Source organism: Mixophyes fleayi, chromosome 4 (assembly GCF_038048845.1).
Source record: "Mixophyes fleayi isolate aMixFle1 chromosome 4, aMixFle1.hap1, whole genome shotgun sequence".
Taxonomy (NCBI): Eukaryota; Metazoa; Chordata; class Amphibia; order Anura; family Limnodynastidae; genus Mixophyes; species Mixophyes fleayi.
Window position 1 is genome coordinate 142,729,007 of NC_134405.1, and position 20,580 is coordinate 142,749,586.

General features: G+C 38.1%; 1 protein-coding gene across 4 annotated transcripts in view; it reads left to right on the forward strand.

Moving 5' to 3' along the window:
* The window catches only part of TNPO3 (transportin 3), a 62,838-nt gene that overhangs the window by 24,381 nt on the left and 17,877 nt on the right, over window positions 1-20,580 (forward strand). For all 4 annotated transcript variants that reach the window (XM_075208528.1, XM_075208527.1, XM_075208529.1 and 1 more), the window contains exons 6-13: window positions 4-179; window positions 12,065-12,203; window positions 13,504-13,650; window positions 13,894-14,001; window positions 14,809-14,900; window positions 16,803-16,942; window positions 17,458-17,649; window positions 19,920-20,011. In XM_075208528.1, coding sequence (XP_075064629.1) covers window positions 4-179; window positions 12,065-12,203; window positions 13,504-13,650; window positions 13,894-14,001; window positions 14,809-14,900; window positions 16,803-16,942; window positions 17,458-17,649; window positions 19,920-20,011 — 1,086 coding nt within the window. The remainder of the gene's footprint in view (window positions 1-3; window positions 180-12,064; window positions 12,204-13,503; window positions 13,651-13,893; window positions 14,002-14,808; window positions 14,901-16,802; window positions 16,943-17,457; window positions 17,650-19,919; window positions 20,012-20,580) is intronic.

Genomic DNA, 20,580 nt, shown 5'->3' on the forward strand with positions numbered 1-20,580 from the left:
CAGCAACAGGACCAGACACCGTCCAATCTGCATGAAGCTGCATCTGATTGTGTCTGTTCTGCCCTCTACGCCATTGAGAACGTTGAGACTCACCTGAGTCTGGGATCACGGCTTTTCCAGGGAGTGCTCTCCTTTGAATCGGCTTATCACATGGCAGTGGCCCGAGAGGACATGGACAAGTAAGATGATAAATAGTTTGACTGGCGGCCCTAGGCAACAATGGTCAAAGGGGAAGGTTTTAACAGTAATGTAAGTTTAGCTTCATTAAAGGGGTTTCCCACTTTTAGATTTAATTACATTGTACATGCTTTATTACAAATTTTACTGCATACATTGTTTTATCTTTTTAGCTACATTGTATTGTGTGACAAACCACTCTTTAGGTGCTGCAAAGGTTCTATTTTTAATGGCCTTAGAGCAGTGTATTTGGTGACATTGTAGGAGAACATGTACAAACCAATCGCTTAAATTGTCTGATGGTGGAAATCCTCTTTTAGACAGCTGTGCCACTTGTTTTCCACCTTTTAGGATTGCAGTATCCTGCTTTTCTTTAAATGGTCATTAAAAATCCATTTGTCTTATTTGCTGATCTAATTTTTATATTTTGGCCTATAAAAAAAATTACTTTTTTTTTCCCTAATAAAGTCAAAGACCTTTCTCCTTTCATAGACTTCTGCTGTTGTCTTCTACATGTTATGTGCTTTATGCCACTTATCTGTAAGTGAAACATATTAATGGAACAGCACTGTTCATGTTTGTAGCAGTATCTGGTTATCACTGATTCCATGGGGCATATTCAATTGTTAAAAAGTTCCGTGCCGTTAAAACTAGTACAGTTAATACAGTAAAATCCAGCGAGTAAATTACCGTATTAACTGTTTTTCCGCGCACGATTACCGTAATAACGGTAATCGTACACAGACCGCGGGATTTTCGGCGTTTCCGCCGACAATTGAATATGCCCCCAAGTTTCTGAAAAGTAATGCTATTTGTTTTTGTGGAGATCTAATGTCTTCTATATGTTGCCTCTTCCTTTTTTTTTATTTTTTTTGCTCGCGTGAAGCTACTGGTCGCTGGAAACTTTTGTAAATCACTTTCATCACTAATTATTTTATTATTATTATTATTAAGCTTTAGAATATGAAATACAAATACTTCTAATAAAATGTTGCTAAATGTTTTTTTGTATTCTTTAGACTTATGTCACGGGTAGTGTCCACATTTTGAAGGTCCCATAAGGACCCATACTATTGAGATATTAGCTAGAAGGAAATCTCTCTTGCTCCTGTTTCATAAGTTCACCCCCTGCCTACAGGATGATGCTTGCAGCACTGCCCATTATAGTCATGACTGAAGGCGCTTACCCAATGGTGTTACTTGATACATGTCTAAGTGCCTATAGGTGAGTTGAAAGCCTCAGTGTTACCATTCACTAAAAAGATGGGGTTAATCAGTCAAGTAGTTGTAAAGATTTGTTAATGGAAACTTTACCTGATTGTGGCACAGGCCACACAAGATCAGAAGGAGGGCCAGAAGCAAGCTTCCAGTTGGTCCGTTCTAGTCTAAGTTTTGAGTTATGTTTAGGCCTCCAGCTCCTTTTAGTGTTAATGTCCCTTATGCCTTTAACGCATTTCCTCACAGTACTAGAAATGACCAATTATGTGACATAACAGTGTGATGCAGTACTTTTTTTGCAGTTGGCCTTAGTGGTAAATGCTGCTGCTTATTTTGTTCAACTGTACCTATTAACCATTTGCCATCCTCACACTGCCTTTATACTTTCTCCCCACCTCAACCTCACATATAAGTCCGAGATGGTATAAATAGTGCCTTGGTCATTAAGTCTGGCTGTAAGTCACATCCCAAGGGTCCATGTAGTAGACAGGAACTAATTTATTTGGTGCCTTCCCTCCCAATTTGCTTTAACACTAAGCAAAATGCAGCAGTCATCAACACTTTTACAAGTGCTAGTTGGCTGCTAGGAAACAGTGATGTCACTATTAAGTCAATAGGATTCCTTATTGGATGCAGGAAATTATTTTTTGAGTGTTGTGAAGGTCCATATTTGATCTCGTTTAACACCTACCTTATTGATCCATTGTAGCCTGGTTATGATACCAGCTTACATCTATTAGGACCAGATAACTTTAAAGTTGGTGTACAGTGGAGATCTGGCAGACGCTCCCCCTCAATGTAAAGGGTTTCATCAATTTAACTCTAAATATAAATAAAAGTTGAAAGTAAAAATTAATTTGAAAAAGTATTCCCTAACAACCTGCCCATCTCAACAAAACCATGTATAATCTATACGTTACACCGTACATGCAGGACAAGCAATGCTAAAGATCTGTGTGACTGTATATAGTCTGCCAGCTGACTCAGGTTTTCCCTGATCCCCCATGTGTCATTTCACATTATGCTGGCAGACTGTGCAGGGGCTCAGTCATCCCGTGGGAACAGCCTTCCTCTAATTTATGCATCGGTCAGCGATTTCATGTCTGCGAACTACAGGGAACAGTGAGAGACTGGGGTTAAGGTGAAAAGGACAGTTTCATGGTCACAGCCCTTCAAAAGTTCAATGGAGAAATAAATATGAAAATATATGGGTTTCATATGGAAACGTTTAGAAGTACAGTTTTACCCATAGAAGCACTGTTGCTGTCATTATAAATGGCACACTGTGAAAGTAGGTAAATATGGTATGTGTAAACACACAAATGAATAGAAACCCATTCCATAACACACTGAAACTGCTATCAGGGCACTTTTATATATTTAGTAAAAGTTGGTGTTTGAGAAAAGTATTGATTTTATGGCAACTAATATAAATGTATGGACATGTATGTCACTGTACATGCACTTTGCACTCTAGCCGTGTGTGTGATCCCATTCATATTAAGCCATTTATAGGAAGGCTGGTGACGGCTATTAGGAGTAAAATATGTGTAAAATAAAAAATGATAATGAGCCTAATTATTTGCTCATATTCATGTTGTAAAATACATTTTTCATTGGTATCCGTTACTTTCATTTATGTACACAAGGAAATTCTCCTGACTCGTGCACAAAACAGTCACATCACTTTTACACAGTTCTCACAGCTTGCATTGAATTACCTGAATTTTGGCTATGTTTTTAAAGTAGGAAACAGTGTACATACAGCATAGACTTTGGCATATTTGGCACAAATTCATGGTGTTATGAGGCATAAAATGTAAAGATGTCCACCTTCTAACCTACCTGTGTACTACAAGCCACTTTTAATACAATTTGGTTGGTTGTACCGTTCAATATTTTCGTTCCAATCTCCTTTCCGTTTTGTAGTGTGTATAAATTTCCGACCGATCCACGACAATCCTCCGATACTTCCTCAACCTGGGGGGCGTGTGTATGTAAATTTGTGATGCCTGTACCAGTCCCACGTGGTGTGGTATCCGCACATCACAGACTTGTGTTTTGTATACATGTGTATTGCACCTGTCTGGCAGCAGATCATTACACTTTTGTGTAAAGCACGTGTGTTATTACCCTTTGCATCTATATTGGGAACCTATTCATATTTACCCTTTATAAACTTATACCTTTATAAACTATTAAACTTATAAAGTCATATTAACCTTTACTAATATTTGGAAAATACCCAGAATAAACCACAGTGTTAATTCAACAGTTTTATCGCAGGAAAAAGTACAATTTTTTTTTTTTTTGCAGAATATGAAAAAAAATAGTATTACACTTTAAAGGTGCTAGTGGTTTGTGGCAGAACAGTTCCAAACAGCATTCACATTTCAACAACATTTCTCAAGGTTTTTAATTTTTTTCTTCATGCCGCTTGGGTTTATATTCCCTTTGATTTCTTTACCTACGAAACAAGGAAATAAAAAATGTTACCATTAAACTTCTATATCTGTAATCTATATCCAACACCAGAAATACTCTAATTTGCTCACCTTGCACACTGTTCGAGATTAGTTTATGTTGTGGTCCCTCTGGCACAATCGCAATAATAGCGGGCTTAACGTCCATTTATTCTGGAAAACAGGCGCCATTTTGGTTATTATAACGGTACTGGTATGTGCCCAAAGCATTTAGTTGCCTACACATGTTCACTGAAATACCTTCCTGCATATCTTCTTTCATATCTTGATATTCAACATCATTTTTTTCTTGTTTGATAACAGGTGTTACATTAGTGGTATCAGTGGTATCTAGCAGGCCTTCTCACCGTTAATTCTTCATTCTAACAAAAAAAAATCTGTTACAAATCAGGTGCTTGCATTGCTTCGTGTGACACTAGAATGAAATAAAGTCCTTCAAACAGGTACACTACACGTGCTACTCACTTATTTTAATGTCTTAGTCGTACTGGTCCAGTACTTTTACCATCATCTCCACCACTCTTGGGCTCCTTGGCTTTGATCTTTGCTCTTCTTGAGCATCTCCATCCCCCACCTTAACTTTTTCAACATTTTTTGGCCCTTCCAGCACCATCTGACTCAGTCTCCGTCTCCGTCTCCATAGCTGCAACCCCCACTGACACCTTTTCCTCACCCGCCATCTTTTCACGTTCCTCAGAGCCAGACAGGCTCCTCTGTCATTTTATACACTCAGACATGGGAGTTCGTTTCTGCTGTGGACCAATCAGCGATGATGCCCGCAGAGAATGGAGTATTGTGGGTGATGCCTATTCATGTATAATAAATAACCTTGTGTATGGAGATTTTGGGCTATAACTTTAACCCGTACAGGACCATTACATACGAAGGGATTTTATTAGGGAATAATCATTGCATTGCACTTTACAAGTTAAATGTTTTTTCTAAATTTTATGTATGGTAATAAACTTCTATTCTATAGGAATAATTAAGAGACAGTGTTGTCTTCTCTTTTTATGCGGTTTTGGGTGTTCACTATAGTGAAAGCTCTGCCCCTTTATGCTTATGTCTTTGGTATATCATTACATGCCCCGTAAATGTTGCTTCAGTGTGTACGAAATTAAAATTATTGCTCACGACAGCATGGCTGTAAAAAGTCGCTACCAGGACGGGCGCTCTTCCCTTTAGTGTCTGAAACAAGGCTAGTGTGTATGCAGTCCATGGAACGAGCTGATCGGACCATCGATCGGATGTAAAATCGATCGCATAAAAAGTTGGTGGAAAATTCTGTAGTGTGTACACAGCATAAGTGCTCTTTACAATGCTTGGAGAATAACCAAGCAACTGAGTTAAACAGATTAACTTGTAAAAAATCTATTCACTAATTCAGTTCCTACCATCAATTACTGATTAATTGTGAGATTATGAGATTTCTGTGCATACAGTAGGTTTATTTTTTGTTTTTGTTTTTTTTAACTCCCATTTCCTGTTTTCTGCTAGTTATTGCACTTTCCTTGTTGATTAAAACCTCTGACTTTTCTCTTGATGATCGTCCTTCCTTTCCAAACGCACATTAATACTCGTTTCTTACTAATATCTTGGGTTAGACAAGGGATAATGAACACTGTTTCAGCCTGTGTCGCATCTCTTCACACCGCACTTTGGTTCCAGGTATATCCCGGCTCGCCACCTATCACACAGGCCCGTATCTGCCCTGCATTTTCAGGTTGAGCCATTAAAAGGGGGCAGCAGAGGCTCGTATAGATGATATAACAGAGGCTCTTAGGCCTGAGTCATAAAAAGTGGGCACTGACTGCATTGCTTTAATGATGTCTGCCGAGAGATATCAGCAGCTACTGTGCCGTATGGAGTGCCTGTATTATTGTGTATTCCTTATGCTTCTGGATGTAAAGTCGGCTTAATGCAGCTGGTTATAGTTGTGATCGTCTGATCCCCCGGTCGGTCAGTATCTTTGCAATGATCCCATAAATAGTTGCAACTTTTACAGTACCAGTAATTTTTTTTTATTTTTTTTTTACCTCCCCATCCCCTCTGACAGCCAGTAGCTGTCACTTCAGCATCCTGCCAATGAGCTGCTTTTTACAGAACCTGGGTAGAATAACCCGGGAACAGTTTTCATACTGCAGTGTATCCGGCTCTAACATGGGAATAACCGTGGTTGCGGACCCGGGATGACCCATTCACACAGACACACGACCTGGGCTATTCACAGGTCCATGTATCTGTGTGAAAGGAGTATTCGTTTGTCGCACAATGGTGCATTAACCCTTCTCCTATTTACAGTTGAAGGATCTCAAAGCTGTCTCCTATTACCCCATCTGTTTTCAGTCTTTCCCTCCTTTCAAATAGCTTTGAGTACTATCTTTTATACAGAGGATTTTCATTCATATCTGTACTCCACAGCTAAGTCTGTCCTTACCATCTCATTTTAGTCATTATCTGACATATTTGTTTGGATGTTTCACCACCATCTTTTAAATTGAACTTGAAGAAAAGAGTGCTGCGTATAAATAGTGGAGAACAATAAATGCACACATTTGTTCTTAAACGATCTTACTTAGTGATAATTGGCTGTCAATTTGATGTACTACAGGTTGACACCTGTAAATTGTGGCCCTGCGCTAATCCTCCCATTGATCCTTACAATAATAGGAAAATCATTAGGTTGCATTAAATACGCTTGGCATACAAGCATTTTAGATAGAGGGTTCAATCTTTGGTGTAGTATATATGCGATCAGTGCATAATTATGCATTAGGTCAAAGATGCTGGTTATTGTCTACAAATCACATGTACATCCACATTTTATATTTGTATTGATCTATTCTGCATAAATTTTGATGTCTTCTTTCTTTGTACTTGTGGGCTGATTAAATCTGCCTGCACTGATTTACAAAGTCTGGTCTGTCATTCTCACAGAACTCAAGAGGGTTAGGACTCTCTTCTACCTACTTTCCTGCTGCAAAAGCATGCACAGGCAATATGGTATGGTCTACAACTCTGAAGGAACCTTAGATGTACACTGTGCAATGCTAAACTAAGAGTTCCAACATCAGATACAGGCAACGTGATATCTCCAGCACACATGCAGTGCATCAATCATTCAGGAATGTAACGGCCTCCTTCCTCTCTTAGCTGGACTATCTTATAGGAAAGAGTTTTGAAAACATAACATATAAAGTGACATGGTGTGGGCACAAAGTAAAATCTGCTTTTCTACACATAAAATGTATATACATATATACAAATGAGGCATTCATGGGTCTTCACAAATGTCAAGTTTCAGAAGTAATGTTTAGGATAAATCTGGCTGCTTTTTTCATGCTACATCATTATAGCTATATAATGTGTGTGTGTGTGTGTGTGTGTGTGTGTGTGTATAGCTAGAGAGAATGTATCTGTAATCTACTTTGTTTTTCAAGCATAATTTATCGATTGGTGTAAAATATATATATCTTGTATATAATCTGTTGCATAAATTAAACCTCTTTTAAAAGCTTTTTCTGAATTCTTGTGACTCATCCAACCTACCTTAGTGACATACCTATTTCCTCTTTTTGGGAATGACTAGTATATGATCCATTTCCTTTTATGGAGTGAATATATTTAGATTAAATGTGTAATAGGCATTTTGGGACATGAATGCACAGTAGGAGGTATAGTGGAGTGATTTATTTGAACAAACGTTTAAGAGCTGTCTTGGAAAATATAGTATTTGCAATTTGTATGTGTTTTTCTGATTCCATGCCTATTTAATCCATGACAACTTGATTTGTCTTCTGCATTGAGCGATAACACTGAAAATGGAGAACACCTTTGTATTTTCATGCATGTCAAGTGCTGACTGGTTTTAAATTGTTCAAGAGTTTTTAAAAAGTTCCCAGACCTCTGACTGGAAGTGTTTACATAGTAACCAATCAAGAACTTACAAATACACTAATATTAGAGGTAAACACTTGCACTTCAGTATAGGCATAACATTTTAGTAAATGAAAGGCTATGTCCATAGTGAGATATTAAACCTGTGGCCTCTGAAACTAAACCAGACCAAATTAAATTGTCATGCCACTCTGCTAATCTGCTAAAACATTGGATTTACTAATAAAGTTAAAACTTCATACACTTGAAACAATTATGGTACTAATCGACCATTATTCAGAATGAGGATATTTAGTCATCTAGTCCTTATACAAAGTAATCCACTGGAGTTTGAAGTTGTATTGAATTCACAACACACATAGGGGCATATTCAATTGTTGGCGCGCTGCAAAAGTCCCCGCGGCATTAAAAAAAGAAAAAAAAAACGCGCTCGAAATACACAACTCGCCAACAATTGAATATGCCCCATAAAGCTGGATTGCATACAATTTTCAGTGCAGTGCCAGGCATCTGAACAATAGGAAATAATTATTCCAGACTGGCAGAACAAGGGCACTGCATCTCCTGATGGAACTTGATCAGAGAATATATTTTGCCAGAAATGCTATAACATCAAATTCCAGTGGATATATTTTCCATAAGAACTGGGTGACTATCATCATCATCTATTTATAAACATTTTCCCTTACAATTGCTTCTTATTATTTGCAACATTTGACAACTTTATCAAGGTGTGTGTGTGTGTGTGTGTATGTATATATATATATATATATATATATATATATATATATATATATATATATATATATAGTTATAGAGAGAGATCTAGAGATAGATATATTAGCTTAGTGCCCTGACTGCTTGATTTTGTTCATAAGAGCATACCTGGTATATTACACCTTTGTAGTAGAGATCATTTGTTTTGAGGCGATTACTATCCTTTGCTTGTGTACTTTTCACTCTGGTTGCTAACTACTGGCTGGATAGTGAGTGTCCCAACAACCTCCTCTGTTCTGTAGCATTGTCAATGTCCTCCTTTTTTGCCCACCTGACAATATGGAAGCATTAGGCAGTGCAATCATCAAAATAATTTAACTGCCCATCTCATGGGAATGTTTTTGGGGATAGGTGGGTTATTGTTTGACAAATTAAAATGTTACACTATCTTATGGGGTACGAGAAAAATAATCTGTGATGTTTAATCACTGGTGCCTTCACAACCATCCCGAATTGAATCGCCCTATAATGTTATACTGTCAAATACCTTTTCTCTTTTATCCCATGGGGGACACTAGACCATGGGCTACATATGCTTTGTTTTTGTTTTTTTAGGGCTCTAGTGCTTTAAAAATATTCAACATTTATTTACTCCTCCCTCCTCTATACCCCCATCGTGCAGGGAGCTTTGTTTTCTTTTCAAAGAGTGCTTACAGGAGAGGGTGTTTTTGTTTTTTTGTATTTCTCTCATAGTTAGGCTGTCTCAGCAGCCGTTATTTTCATCTTTGCTTCACAACTTTGAATTTCCGTACTTGAATCCACACCTCTCTAAACCAGTGGGCTGAGGAGGCGCCATTTCCAGTGCTTTCTCCAGTCACATCCAGTTCCCAACGTTTGAAAGTTCTCCACTATGGACCCCTTCACTACCAACGCAGATTATGTTTGGGGTCCCCAAAGACACATTGGTTAGGTTCTGCCAGGCTGCGTAGCACGCACTGCGGATTGTTTAAAGACTCCCACGTCCCCAAGACACAGACACAGACAATAATTGAAACACATTTTTGGGGTTTGTGCATGTTCTGGGTGTGCTCGCTGCATTTGATTTCTCACATGTTTAAGGAAGTGGATGATATCCTTATTTGTAGGTGGGCAGCACTTGTTTAATGAGTGCTGATAAAGTGTATTTTCTTTGACTTCCTGCCTGCAGGATTCTCATTTTATTACTTGGGTGCCATAGTAAAGGAAAGAGTCAAGCACCGAGATGCCGGTTATCTGATCCTCACAGAAGGCAGTTTAGAAAAAAACAGGGTTTATCTGAAAGCTTGATTACCGGTTTCTTTGCAGAGCAACAGTGTGCATGACCTTCATTTTACCCACTGTACCTTGTCTGTGGTGGAAGCCTGTCCTCTGCTTTACTGAGATCAGTGGTTCAGTTTCACTTAAAATTCCTGGGTGAGGGGCATTATGAGTTGGGGATATTTCATCAATCTCCTCAGAACTCCACCCAGACTCTTATTTGTTTTATTTATTTTTCTTCTCACAACAAGTTTTCCATGTCATGCCCTCCAAGACACCATTTGGGATCTACTTTTTGCTTTTCGCATAGATTATGGGGACCATGGCTGCCTCGCCGAGGTCCAGGGGGTAATGATCATCTCTTATTTGGACAACGTTTAAGAAACATTACAGAAAAGTGGCACAGACTGGAGGTCCATGGTTGGTTGGTTTATCAATTGCCAAATATCTAACATGGTTCCTTCCTAGAGGTTGGTTTTTCTAGGCTTGTAGTTCAACACTTGATAGCAGAGTGTTTTGTCTTATGGACAAGGTAAACGATATACAAAAACTAAGAAAAAGCCTATAGTCTCTCATACGAACATAGGTTCATTTTTGGATGAGTCCTGGGAAGACTGTTCAAAACTGTGAAGTTAATGTCTGAATGTAACAAGTCATATCATCACTTGGACAAACAAGTCATCGGTCACTCCTTTGGTGGCTGAATGACGATAACCTCGCTCATGATCTTTTTGCCATTTGGAATTGAACAATTAAAACAGGCTTTGGGGCTGTGGTGCTGTCGCCCTCAACTGCCAGTTTTGGGGTCTGTTGTTCTCTGCAGATATTAAGCATCTGATCAATATCCTGGGGGTGAATGTATCAAGCTGAGAGTTCTGGTGGGTTTGAAAAGTGGAGATGTTGCCCATAGCAACCAATCAGATTGTAGTTATCAATTGTTTAGTACATTCTACAAAATAACAGCTAGAATCTGATTGGTTGCTATAGGCAACATTTACACTGGGCTCCCGTGCTGATTATGCTATTGTTGCTTTGTTTTCTTATTAAAAAGATGGGGTTCTCTTTGGAAGTTGGTTAGAAAAATAAGTTCTCTGCCAGGATCAAGGTATAGAGGAGGAAAGCGCAAAGACATGTTGAATATTTTTAAAGTGCCAGAGTCCTAACGAAGCCTCTGTAACCCATGACCCAGTGTCCGCCAGTGGATTCAGAAAAAAGTATTTAAAGCAAGTCTAAATACCTGTTTTTCACTGCTCTAATCTTTCTTTGTACAAGTGTCTCATTTCAATTCAGTGGGGTATATTTACTAAACTGCGGTTTTCCAAAACTAGAGATGTTGCCTATAGCAACCAATCAGATTCTAGTTATCATTTTGTAGAATGTACTACATAAATAACTAGAATCTGGTTGATATAGGTAACATATCCAGTATTGCAATATGGTTCAATGAAATTAATAAATGTATTTACATATGGTGATTTGTGACCACATTATATTATTATTATTTTTTATTACTTTATATGATTAGCCGGCTGGTTTTTAGCGCTGCAATTTGTTTCCATTTATTAGATCATTTAGCGAGGGCAGTTTCAGTTGAGTGAAGGGCATAGAAGCTAGACTGGAGAAGGTCACAAAGAGTGAGAAGAGAGAAAGTGGGTCAGACAATTGAAGGCAAGTTGTTAGAGAATTTTAGAAGCAAAGATACTGGGCCAAGGGAGGGTTTCTTGAGAATAAGGGGGATAAGAGCATGCTTGAAGGCCAAGGGAAAGATATCAGTGGAGAGAGAGATTAAAGAAGTGAGCAAGGTGATGACAGGCATTGGGAGAGTGAGGAGAGGAACTTGGTCCAAGAGGACAGGTTGTAGAAGTGGAGAAGAGTGAGGATCTGTGACACAATTACAGGAAGTTGGAGCAAAGGGTGGCTTAGGGTGTCTATGTCAATTAAGGTGTCCATTTATGTATTGAAATATATATATATTACATATGTATGTGATATATTTATATATATATATATATATATATATATATATATATATATATATATATATATATATATATATATATATATATATATATTATTATTTTTATTATTATTATTTTTATTATTATTATTTTTATTATTTTCAGTGCTGTGAAATGTTAATGTTTGACAGGTTATTAATAAAGGTTATAAATGCTAATAATCATTTTATAGAATGTATATGCATGTTAATTATGGTGTTTTTTAATCTACACTTTTAATGGTGTCAGGACACTTATTTACCCCTCTGGTGTTTGCAGGGTGTTGAATTACTGCCGGATGTTTACAGAACTGTGTGAAACCTTTCTGGAGAAGATTGTGTCTACTCCAGGTCATGAACTAGGAAACCTGCAGACACTGGAACTTCTCCTGATTTGTGCTGGTCACCCACAGTATGAGGTAAGTTGGGTACTTTAATAAATAGCACAGTGTATTTATCTAGCCCTTGTTAGATCTGTTTCTGCCTTAGTATTCGCAGTAAAGGAACTGTTTAAATCAGTGAGGGGCAGCATGAAGTGACTAGAGAGCCCAGTCTTCAAAGGGACCGCACTGATGAAGGAGGATGACTGCTTGACCTTCCTGCATTGTGCAGAGGAGATCACACGACGTGGAAGTTTGCTGCACCCATTCTGATAAGATTGGTAGCAGGAGGCTGGGGGGCCGCAAGAGAGGGGTCCGTTGGCAGTCTACGGGACACCTGTTGCCCACCGCTGGTTTAAATGATAGGTTGTTATGCAGGCACTACCCTCACACTTTCAGTGAATAGAAGATTTGAACTATCCTCTGTAAGCTATTTTCCCTGACAATCGTGAGCTTGTGTGGTAAAATATAATTTTACACTACTTAATTAATTGTACCGATGAAAGAGAACCACGGTAAAAGGCTATGTGGTGGACAACATTTTCACAATTTGTTAAAGATAAAGTGTACTGGAATATAAGCATGAGAATATTTTACTTTTCTGCATTATAGTCTCTAAGCATACGCACCTGACATATGGCGCCACAGCACTCTGAAGGGATCAGTGTTAGGACAACACTAATATCGAAGTTTATTGGCAAAACGATTACTTAAATTTCACTAGCTTAGGGAGATTATGGACTCCTGCGAATGACAGTTTTGGGGGTTAGGAGCCTGTGCGCAGGCTGACAATAGTTTAGAAGGACAAGGTCATTAATACTTGCCCAACATGACACTAGATCTCAATGCTATCCTGGAAATGTACGGATATTCAGTGGACAAAACAGTTTTCAACATAATTTTAAAATAAAGTTTGCTAGAGGACTTTCTATATCGGTGCTTGGTGTGGTTTTGTGCTGTGTTTTTGTTTTGTTTTGTTTTTAATAATCACCCTGGTGAAGTTTGATTAAATTCATTGCATTGTCTCATTAATGCTGTTTGTACAGTTGTGGCCAAGCCATAGCAACCATACACTAAGCATTATTGAGCTGTCTATTCAGGTTTTCTAGCCTTTGAGAAGGGCTGATTTGTGAGTATATCGGAATGGCAGTTGTCATGTATATGGAACGTTCATGGTTTTGCCACTATAGAGGAGGGCAGTTAATTACTAAATAGCTGACATTTTTGTTTTTAATAACAAAACAATTTAATTTGTCCTAGTACTGGAGCTTACTACAGAGGATAGTAAATGTTATTGGTGTGATCTAACTTCTTGCTGTTTCCTGCTGTTTTCCTACAGGTTGTTGAAATCTCATTTAACTTTTGGTATAGACTGGGAGAACATCTTTACAAGATAAACGACGCTGTGTTGCATAGTATCTTTAGACCGTACATACAGAGGCTTCTCCATGCCTTGGCAAGGCATTGCCAACTTGATCCAGATCACGTAAGTTTTTCAATCTCTTTATTCTCCCTCTACAGCCATGTAACTAAATTAGTAGTTAGTGAGGTGCCATAGTGCTCCAGCTTTTAACAATGGTATGTTGTAATATTGTACAAAGAAAATATATCATAAACGCTACCAATAATTTGTTTTCTTGCATCAGTAAAAAAACGTTGTGGTTTTTTTCTTACAACATTCATATGAAAGAAAAACGTTAAATATCTTTTTTTTTTTTTCCTGCCACAGGAAGGGGTTCCTGAGGAAACGGATGACTTTGGAGAGTTCCGTATGCGAGTTTCTGACTTGGTGAAGGATCTCATCTTTCTGGTGGGCTCTATTGAATGTTTCTCTCAGGTGAATTTACCATTTGTACCATTTTAATGGAAATAAAACTCATCCTTATTTTTTGCTTACTTTACCATATAAATTCCTGAACACCTTATCTGAACAAGTCACCATGACTGCTGAAACTGAGCCAGGGACCACAGAGAATCTGTACCGTTTCCAGCTGCAGTGGTTCACAAAGACATGACCATTGTGCGAGAAAAATCATAATCTCACTGGAAGAGCTCCAAATTATACTGATAGTTTAGTTGATATACTAATGTTTTATATGTGCAAATAAACAAAAGAGAAGATAAAGTATAGAATATCCAAGGTAGTCCTAATGTTAGTAATTATAAATAAGAAAATAGTGTTAATTATTGGCTAATATCTTATTCCCTATTGTTTGTAATGTAAATATTAGGGTATAAAAATATTATTATAGGACTTTACCTTGTTTCTATGATGGTGTTATTCATGTACTGATTGGTAAACTCTGCATTCAGATATGCTAATATTTTTTCTTTTCCATAATCCTTTTTATCTTCTACAAAAGCCCTCCTGTTAATCTTATTGAGTTGTGATAAGACTTTCAATACTGTCTGACATCTGTGAGAGCAGACACAGATGTCAGACACAACACCCTGCGTTTACCGGTAGCCTGCCAAGTGAGATTAACACAAAAACTTTAACTAGCATTTACATTCCGTTGTGGTGGTTATGGTTTAGTAAATAATGAATGTCCGATTAGGGCCAACATATTGATGCATCATGTTTCCATTTAATGGAAGTTTAAAACCATTTGTGTTTATATTCTATTTCTCTTGTTTTATACAGTTGTATTCTACCCTGAAAGATGGGAATCCTCCCTGGGAAGTCACGGAGGCTGTGCTTTTTATTATGGCTGCCATTGCCAAAAGTATAGATCCGTAAGTATTATGCTAAAACAGAGACCAGACAGTAGATCTGCAGCAGGAGGACACAAACAGTGGGTTGGGGTTCACCACCATTTTTATTTGTCTTGTTCCCTGGGTTAGCATAGGAGGGTGGGCACAGGGCCTTCTACCTTTTTGTTTACATTGTATTTTAGTTTATTCTTTAGGACTACTAGAGGCACAGCCTCAGATGTCCACTCTACCATGGCAGAAGATGAGGGATTTGTGAGGTCTATTGTCTACATAGCAGCTCCTAGAGTCTCCCATTAGGAAGGTGCATGGTCAGACTAGTCCTGCTCACGTGACATAGACCATCAAATAGCAGGATCGCTGGAAAACAGCATCTCTTTTGCAGCCAGCATATCTACAGTGCTTCAGTCTTCTGTACAACTACAGGCTGCCTTCACTGTCTCTGCAGTTTTTCGCAGCCTCAAGATTTGCTGTACACCAACCTGTTCCCAACTACTCATGAGTTCAGCCTCCTTGGGGAACACATTGGTGTTCACCTCTGCAAATTTAGCACTGGCTAAAATGCTGGTCAGCAGACTATACTTCCATAAGGTCTTTGATTGTCTTCATTTCCAGCCCAAAAAAGGTAGTGGTAAACAAAGATGCTACAGATAGAAAGTTCTTTCCCTCCTTAAAATAAACCCAAATAAGTTGAAGTTTGTTGCAAAACATCCTTTTACCCCCTGGGTACTAAACAGTAAAATTAACACTTCATTGTACCAGGCTACTTGGTGGCTGCCCAGCCCAATAAAGAAACTCTTCTGGACCTTTAAAAGTGTTAGGGCCTTGGTGGTCTTGCCCGATTATCACCACCTTCTGGGATTCAGTCCATAGTTTCCTAAATACCCTTTTTGAAGCTCCTATCCCGAAAGATCCCTGGATATTTCTTTTATGTTACCCTCCCCAAGACCTGGACAAATTCTCCAAGAAATTAACTGCCCACATCCTGACAGCAGCCAAATCACTCATAGCCCTTAATTGGAAAAAGACCTCACCTCCATCCCTTTTGGCTCTCAAGAAGCAGATTTGGCACGTGGCCGCTATGGAGGAGATTACGTACTACCTCCACGATAGAGGCCATGTCTTCAGTCAAGTCTGGGCTCCATGGCTAGCCGTGGAACACACCTTCCGCCCTCAACGCTCCACGTCCTCCGACCTGACCCATGTGCGATGACCCTAACTCTTCCCGACACATATCTCCCCCTCTGCTATAGGCTCAACACACCCTAGTTATCCTCTAAATACTTACAGTGCTTATCTTTGTGGTCCTACCCCCCTCACCCCTCCCCCACAATCCATTTTGTTCCTACACCCATTTTATATTACTCTTTAAAAATGTAAAAACCGGTCATTTTTGTCTAAACGTTTCCTAATATGCGATACACCACAATAACTGTTGTGATTTTACTGTGCATGCTACACAGTGTTATCGTTTTGCTGTCTGTATTTTCTTGATTGACCACTGAAAATAAAAAATTATATAAAAAAAAAAGTGTTAGGGCCTTGTCTCCTCTTCAGTGTCTCCTGTTCGTGATCCATGTCTGAGCACTGGGTTCGTTCAGTTATCAGTAGAGTGCAGCTTTAAAGTAATACCTCCTAGAAAGCTAGAATCATATTTGTGCCCAATTAAAATGTTCAGTGAAGGATGTAAGGTGCTTACAATCTACTAGCCGACATTACAAAGATTAAAAAGCACTTTTGCACTGTTCTGTGTTTTTATAATACATTTATCTTTTGAACGTTCAGTATATATTTTTGCATAAAAAATACGATGTGTAGCTTAGAGTATTAAACTTGAATGTATTTGGTTTGTTTTTTCCAAACACTATCTGTTTTTCTCACCTGGTGGAAGTAATATAGCTTTAATTTCCTTTCACAAATTTTCAGAGAGAACAATCCAACTTTGATAGAGGTGCTTGAAGGTGTGGTCAGACTCCCTGAGTCAGTGCACATTGCTGTGAGGTACACTAGCATAGAGCTGGTAGGGGAGATGAGTGAGGTGGTTGACAGAAACCCTCAGTTTCTTGGTGAGTAATTCCAAGATTCAACAACAGATTTGAAATACTCTAACCTTATTATTTTGTATTTTGTTAAGAGAATATCCACGTTTCAGGACTTTATCCATCTCTTGTAAAGTTGCTACTAACTCCGTAGATTTAAGATACTTAAAATAAAAATAAAAAATTATTTACTGGCAAAATAGCTTGTGCTTACTGGACTGCTTATTGGGGCGCAAAACATCTATGAATATGAAAAGGCTGACTGTATTTACTTGTAAATGTAATCCAAACCTAATTATGCTGTTCGTGTCTAATTTAACTATTAATCCTATCTTAGTGCTCTCATAGACGCAGATCAAACTATTAGTTATAGCCTAAAGCTTCGATCCAGATCAAACTGTAAACCTTTTTCAAGTTTTAACTTTCTGACCAGTGGTGATGAAGCTCTTTCTTCATCACTCCATGCTACTATATTTGTCATTGTGATCTAGTATTCTGACCTGACCTTTTTTTATCCATGTATGGTTTATTACTCATTCTAGATCCTGTGTTGTCCTACTTAATGAAGGGCTTATGTCAGTCGTCCCTGGCTTCTCCCTCTGCCAAAGCTATCCAGAACATTTGCTCTGTGTGCCGAGACCATATGGCACATCACTTTAATGGACTTCTGGAGATCGCAAGGTCTTTGGACTCTTTTACATTGCCACCAGAAGCTTCTGTGGGGCTTTTAAAAGGTGTGACATTTCTCTGATAATAGTGTTAGAAGTATTAAGACATTAATTTGATTGCCTTTGTTAATGAAAATGTCCCACTGAAAATTGTATATTGTATTACATAATGTGAAACCTTTTATTATTGACCAATGTATATTGTATTACTATTTGATGGATACAATTAGTAAATGAAGAACAAAGTTATTTAGAGATTGACATCTGTGTCTCAGGAATTGAGACCCAGGCTCATAGGCATATTTAAACAAAATGGTACTGAAGGATGCTTACTGTAAGGCAAAAGATGCCTTTACTATATATGTAAAATAAGGAGTGTCCATACCTTAAGCTGATCCAGAGTTGAATAAAAGTCACTGTTCAGTACTTAGGCTGAAGGGGGAAACGAACACATGTTCCTATGGATGAAAGTGGGATTTTCCCAGCTCTTCAAAAGCAGTGTAAAGTAGGTAGTCAATATGTGTTTGAGAGAGACATAAAGCCCAACTGGAGTTTGCCAAACACACCTGAACAAGACAAATTTTTTCTTGGTGAATGTCCTGTGGCAATTAGAGTTTTTGGTAAAGCTCATCATCACTATGTTTACATTAAGCATAATGGAAAGAACACAATCCCTACAGTAAAACATGGAGGCGGTTCAGTGATGTTTTGGGGTTGCGCTGGGTACCTTGAAATGTGTACAGGTTATCTCGAAATATGGAGGTTACCAGGCCCGTTTTGAAGTGCAATATTAAAACCAGTGTCAGAAACTGTCCATCAAAGGTCATGTTTTTTCAAGCAGGACAATGACCCCATACACACTTCTAAAGGCACCTAGGTCTTGCCCTTTGTAATGCATCTTTAGATATCGCCCTACATTTAAGGGAATGATTTCCCAAATTTATGGATCCTGATTGATCTATCTGTGCTGAATTCTCATGAAGCGGAGAGGGTCCTTGACCCCCAACAATGAGGTGGCTTGGAGGACATGAGACTGGGAATTGCTTAAAGCTCTACGTCTACAAAGATTAGGGAAATGTTATAAATTATACTACAGATGGTACCTCGCCCCCAATAAGATTTAATAAAATGTTTCCTTCTGGCTGTTGGAGGGGTTGTGGCCACAGGGGCAACTTATTCCAGATTTGGTAATCATGTCCCATAACACCTTACTGGGACCAAATCCATGCTCTCCTAAACAGCTTACTTCAGACCCTGGTAGCAAAGAATCTTTGAATATTTCTTCTATGCTGTCCTCTCCAGGACTTGAATAAAGTAAATAAAATAAAAAAGTACCATTGCATATCTTAACTAAAAAATTTAAGACCTCACTACCCCATCCTTCTGTGCACTTTAAAAAAACAAAACTGTGATATACGAGCCGTAGAAAAAATCATCTATTACCCTCCATGATAGGGGTCATGTATTTATCAAAGTATGGGCCCCCTAAATCCAACGTTATCGGGCACTTCCCGATATCTCTTCCTCCTTATTGGTCCTGTACCCGTTTCGTTTTTATCTACCTATGTACCCTATTGCTTTTGTTATTGTATTTGACTTAATATATTGCACTCTTTTTTCAGTTGTTAGTGTGCAAATGTTTATTTCCATACAAAATAAAGAAAAAGAAAAAAGCACATAATGTTTCAAAACAATAAATTATTAATTATGGAAAAAAATGTTACAAGATATGTAATAAGAACTTTAGAAATCAGTTTTCAGCTTAATTTTCTAAAGATAGCAAGTCTTATCAGAAGATATGTATTAAATTGCAAAAATAAAATACTTACAATATTTTCCCAATAAATGTATAGTGTGAAAATAGATTTGTAGAAGTCAGGAAAGAAAACTGATCTTTTTAAAATGTTTTTTTTCACGTCCACCACCCCGCTCTTCTGTCAGCTCTTGGCAAAAGATTCCCAAAACTAGGTTTGGTTACTTTAGTGAAGACAGCTTTATAGGTGCCATAATTGATGGATGAATCTGTGTCTTTCAACCAGACTTCCTATGTAATTGCCAGCTTGCTAATGAAGATGTCTATTTTTACGCTAATCTAACCTGAATATAATGATGCATGACTTGAGTAAATTGATCAGTGAATAATTTGGCAACATAGAAGTCCAACTTCCACTGTTCCAGTTTTACCAGAATCATGTTCATCAAGTTTTATCACGTTTGAATTAGATTATGCACTCACTCATCTGAATGGCTTTTCTGTACCATAAATTAAACATTAATTTAAGTACCAAGTAATATTTTTCATTCATTCTCATTCCCTCCCTTCTCTCCCACTTCAGGGACAGCACTGGTCCTGGCCCGTCTGCCTCTGGATAAGATTTCCGAGTGCTTGAGTGAGCTGTGTTCTGTTCAGGTTGTAGCACTCAAGAAGGTGAGAGAAGACACATTGTTTATAAGATTGCTATATCTGCTCATCCTAAATTACTCACTTTATCTTTAGCTGTGGTTACATAATTTACTTGTAACAGACGCCTGTAAATTAACTCTATGCTTGTGTATATTTGTGTAATTATTGTTTTGGAGCATAGATATTTTTTTATTATTTGCTCTACCTGCCAGTACTACAGAGCTGATTGTAAGTATCAGCATTAACAGAATAGTAATTCCCTTTCATAGTTCTGTCCACGCTTCCTTTAATATTGCTTTTGTTTTGCCTTTTTAGAGGTCAAAAGACAGAACAACAAAAAAAACAAATACACTTATGCGCTAGCAATTTTTAATCATTGGTAGTGATGCCGGCTATGGCTATAATAATTACAGATTTTGTGGCTGGTGGTCTCAGTGCATTGTATTCCTGAGACTAAGCATTCGTTGGCTGTACTGGCAGACACTGCAGCCATAGATGCTGACTTCCCCTCATTGTTTGGCAGCACTTCCTGCTTTACATCACACGACACTTGGAACATAGAGTTTTTTGCTTCTCTGCCCTCTTCACAGCTG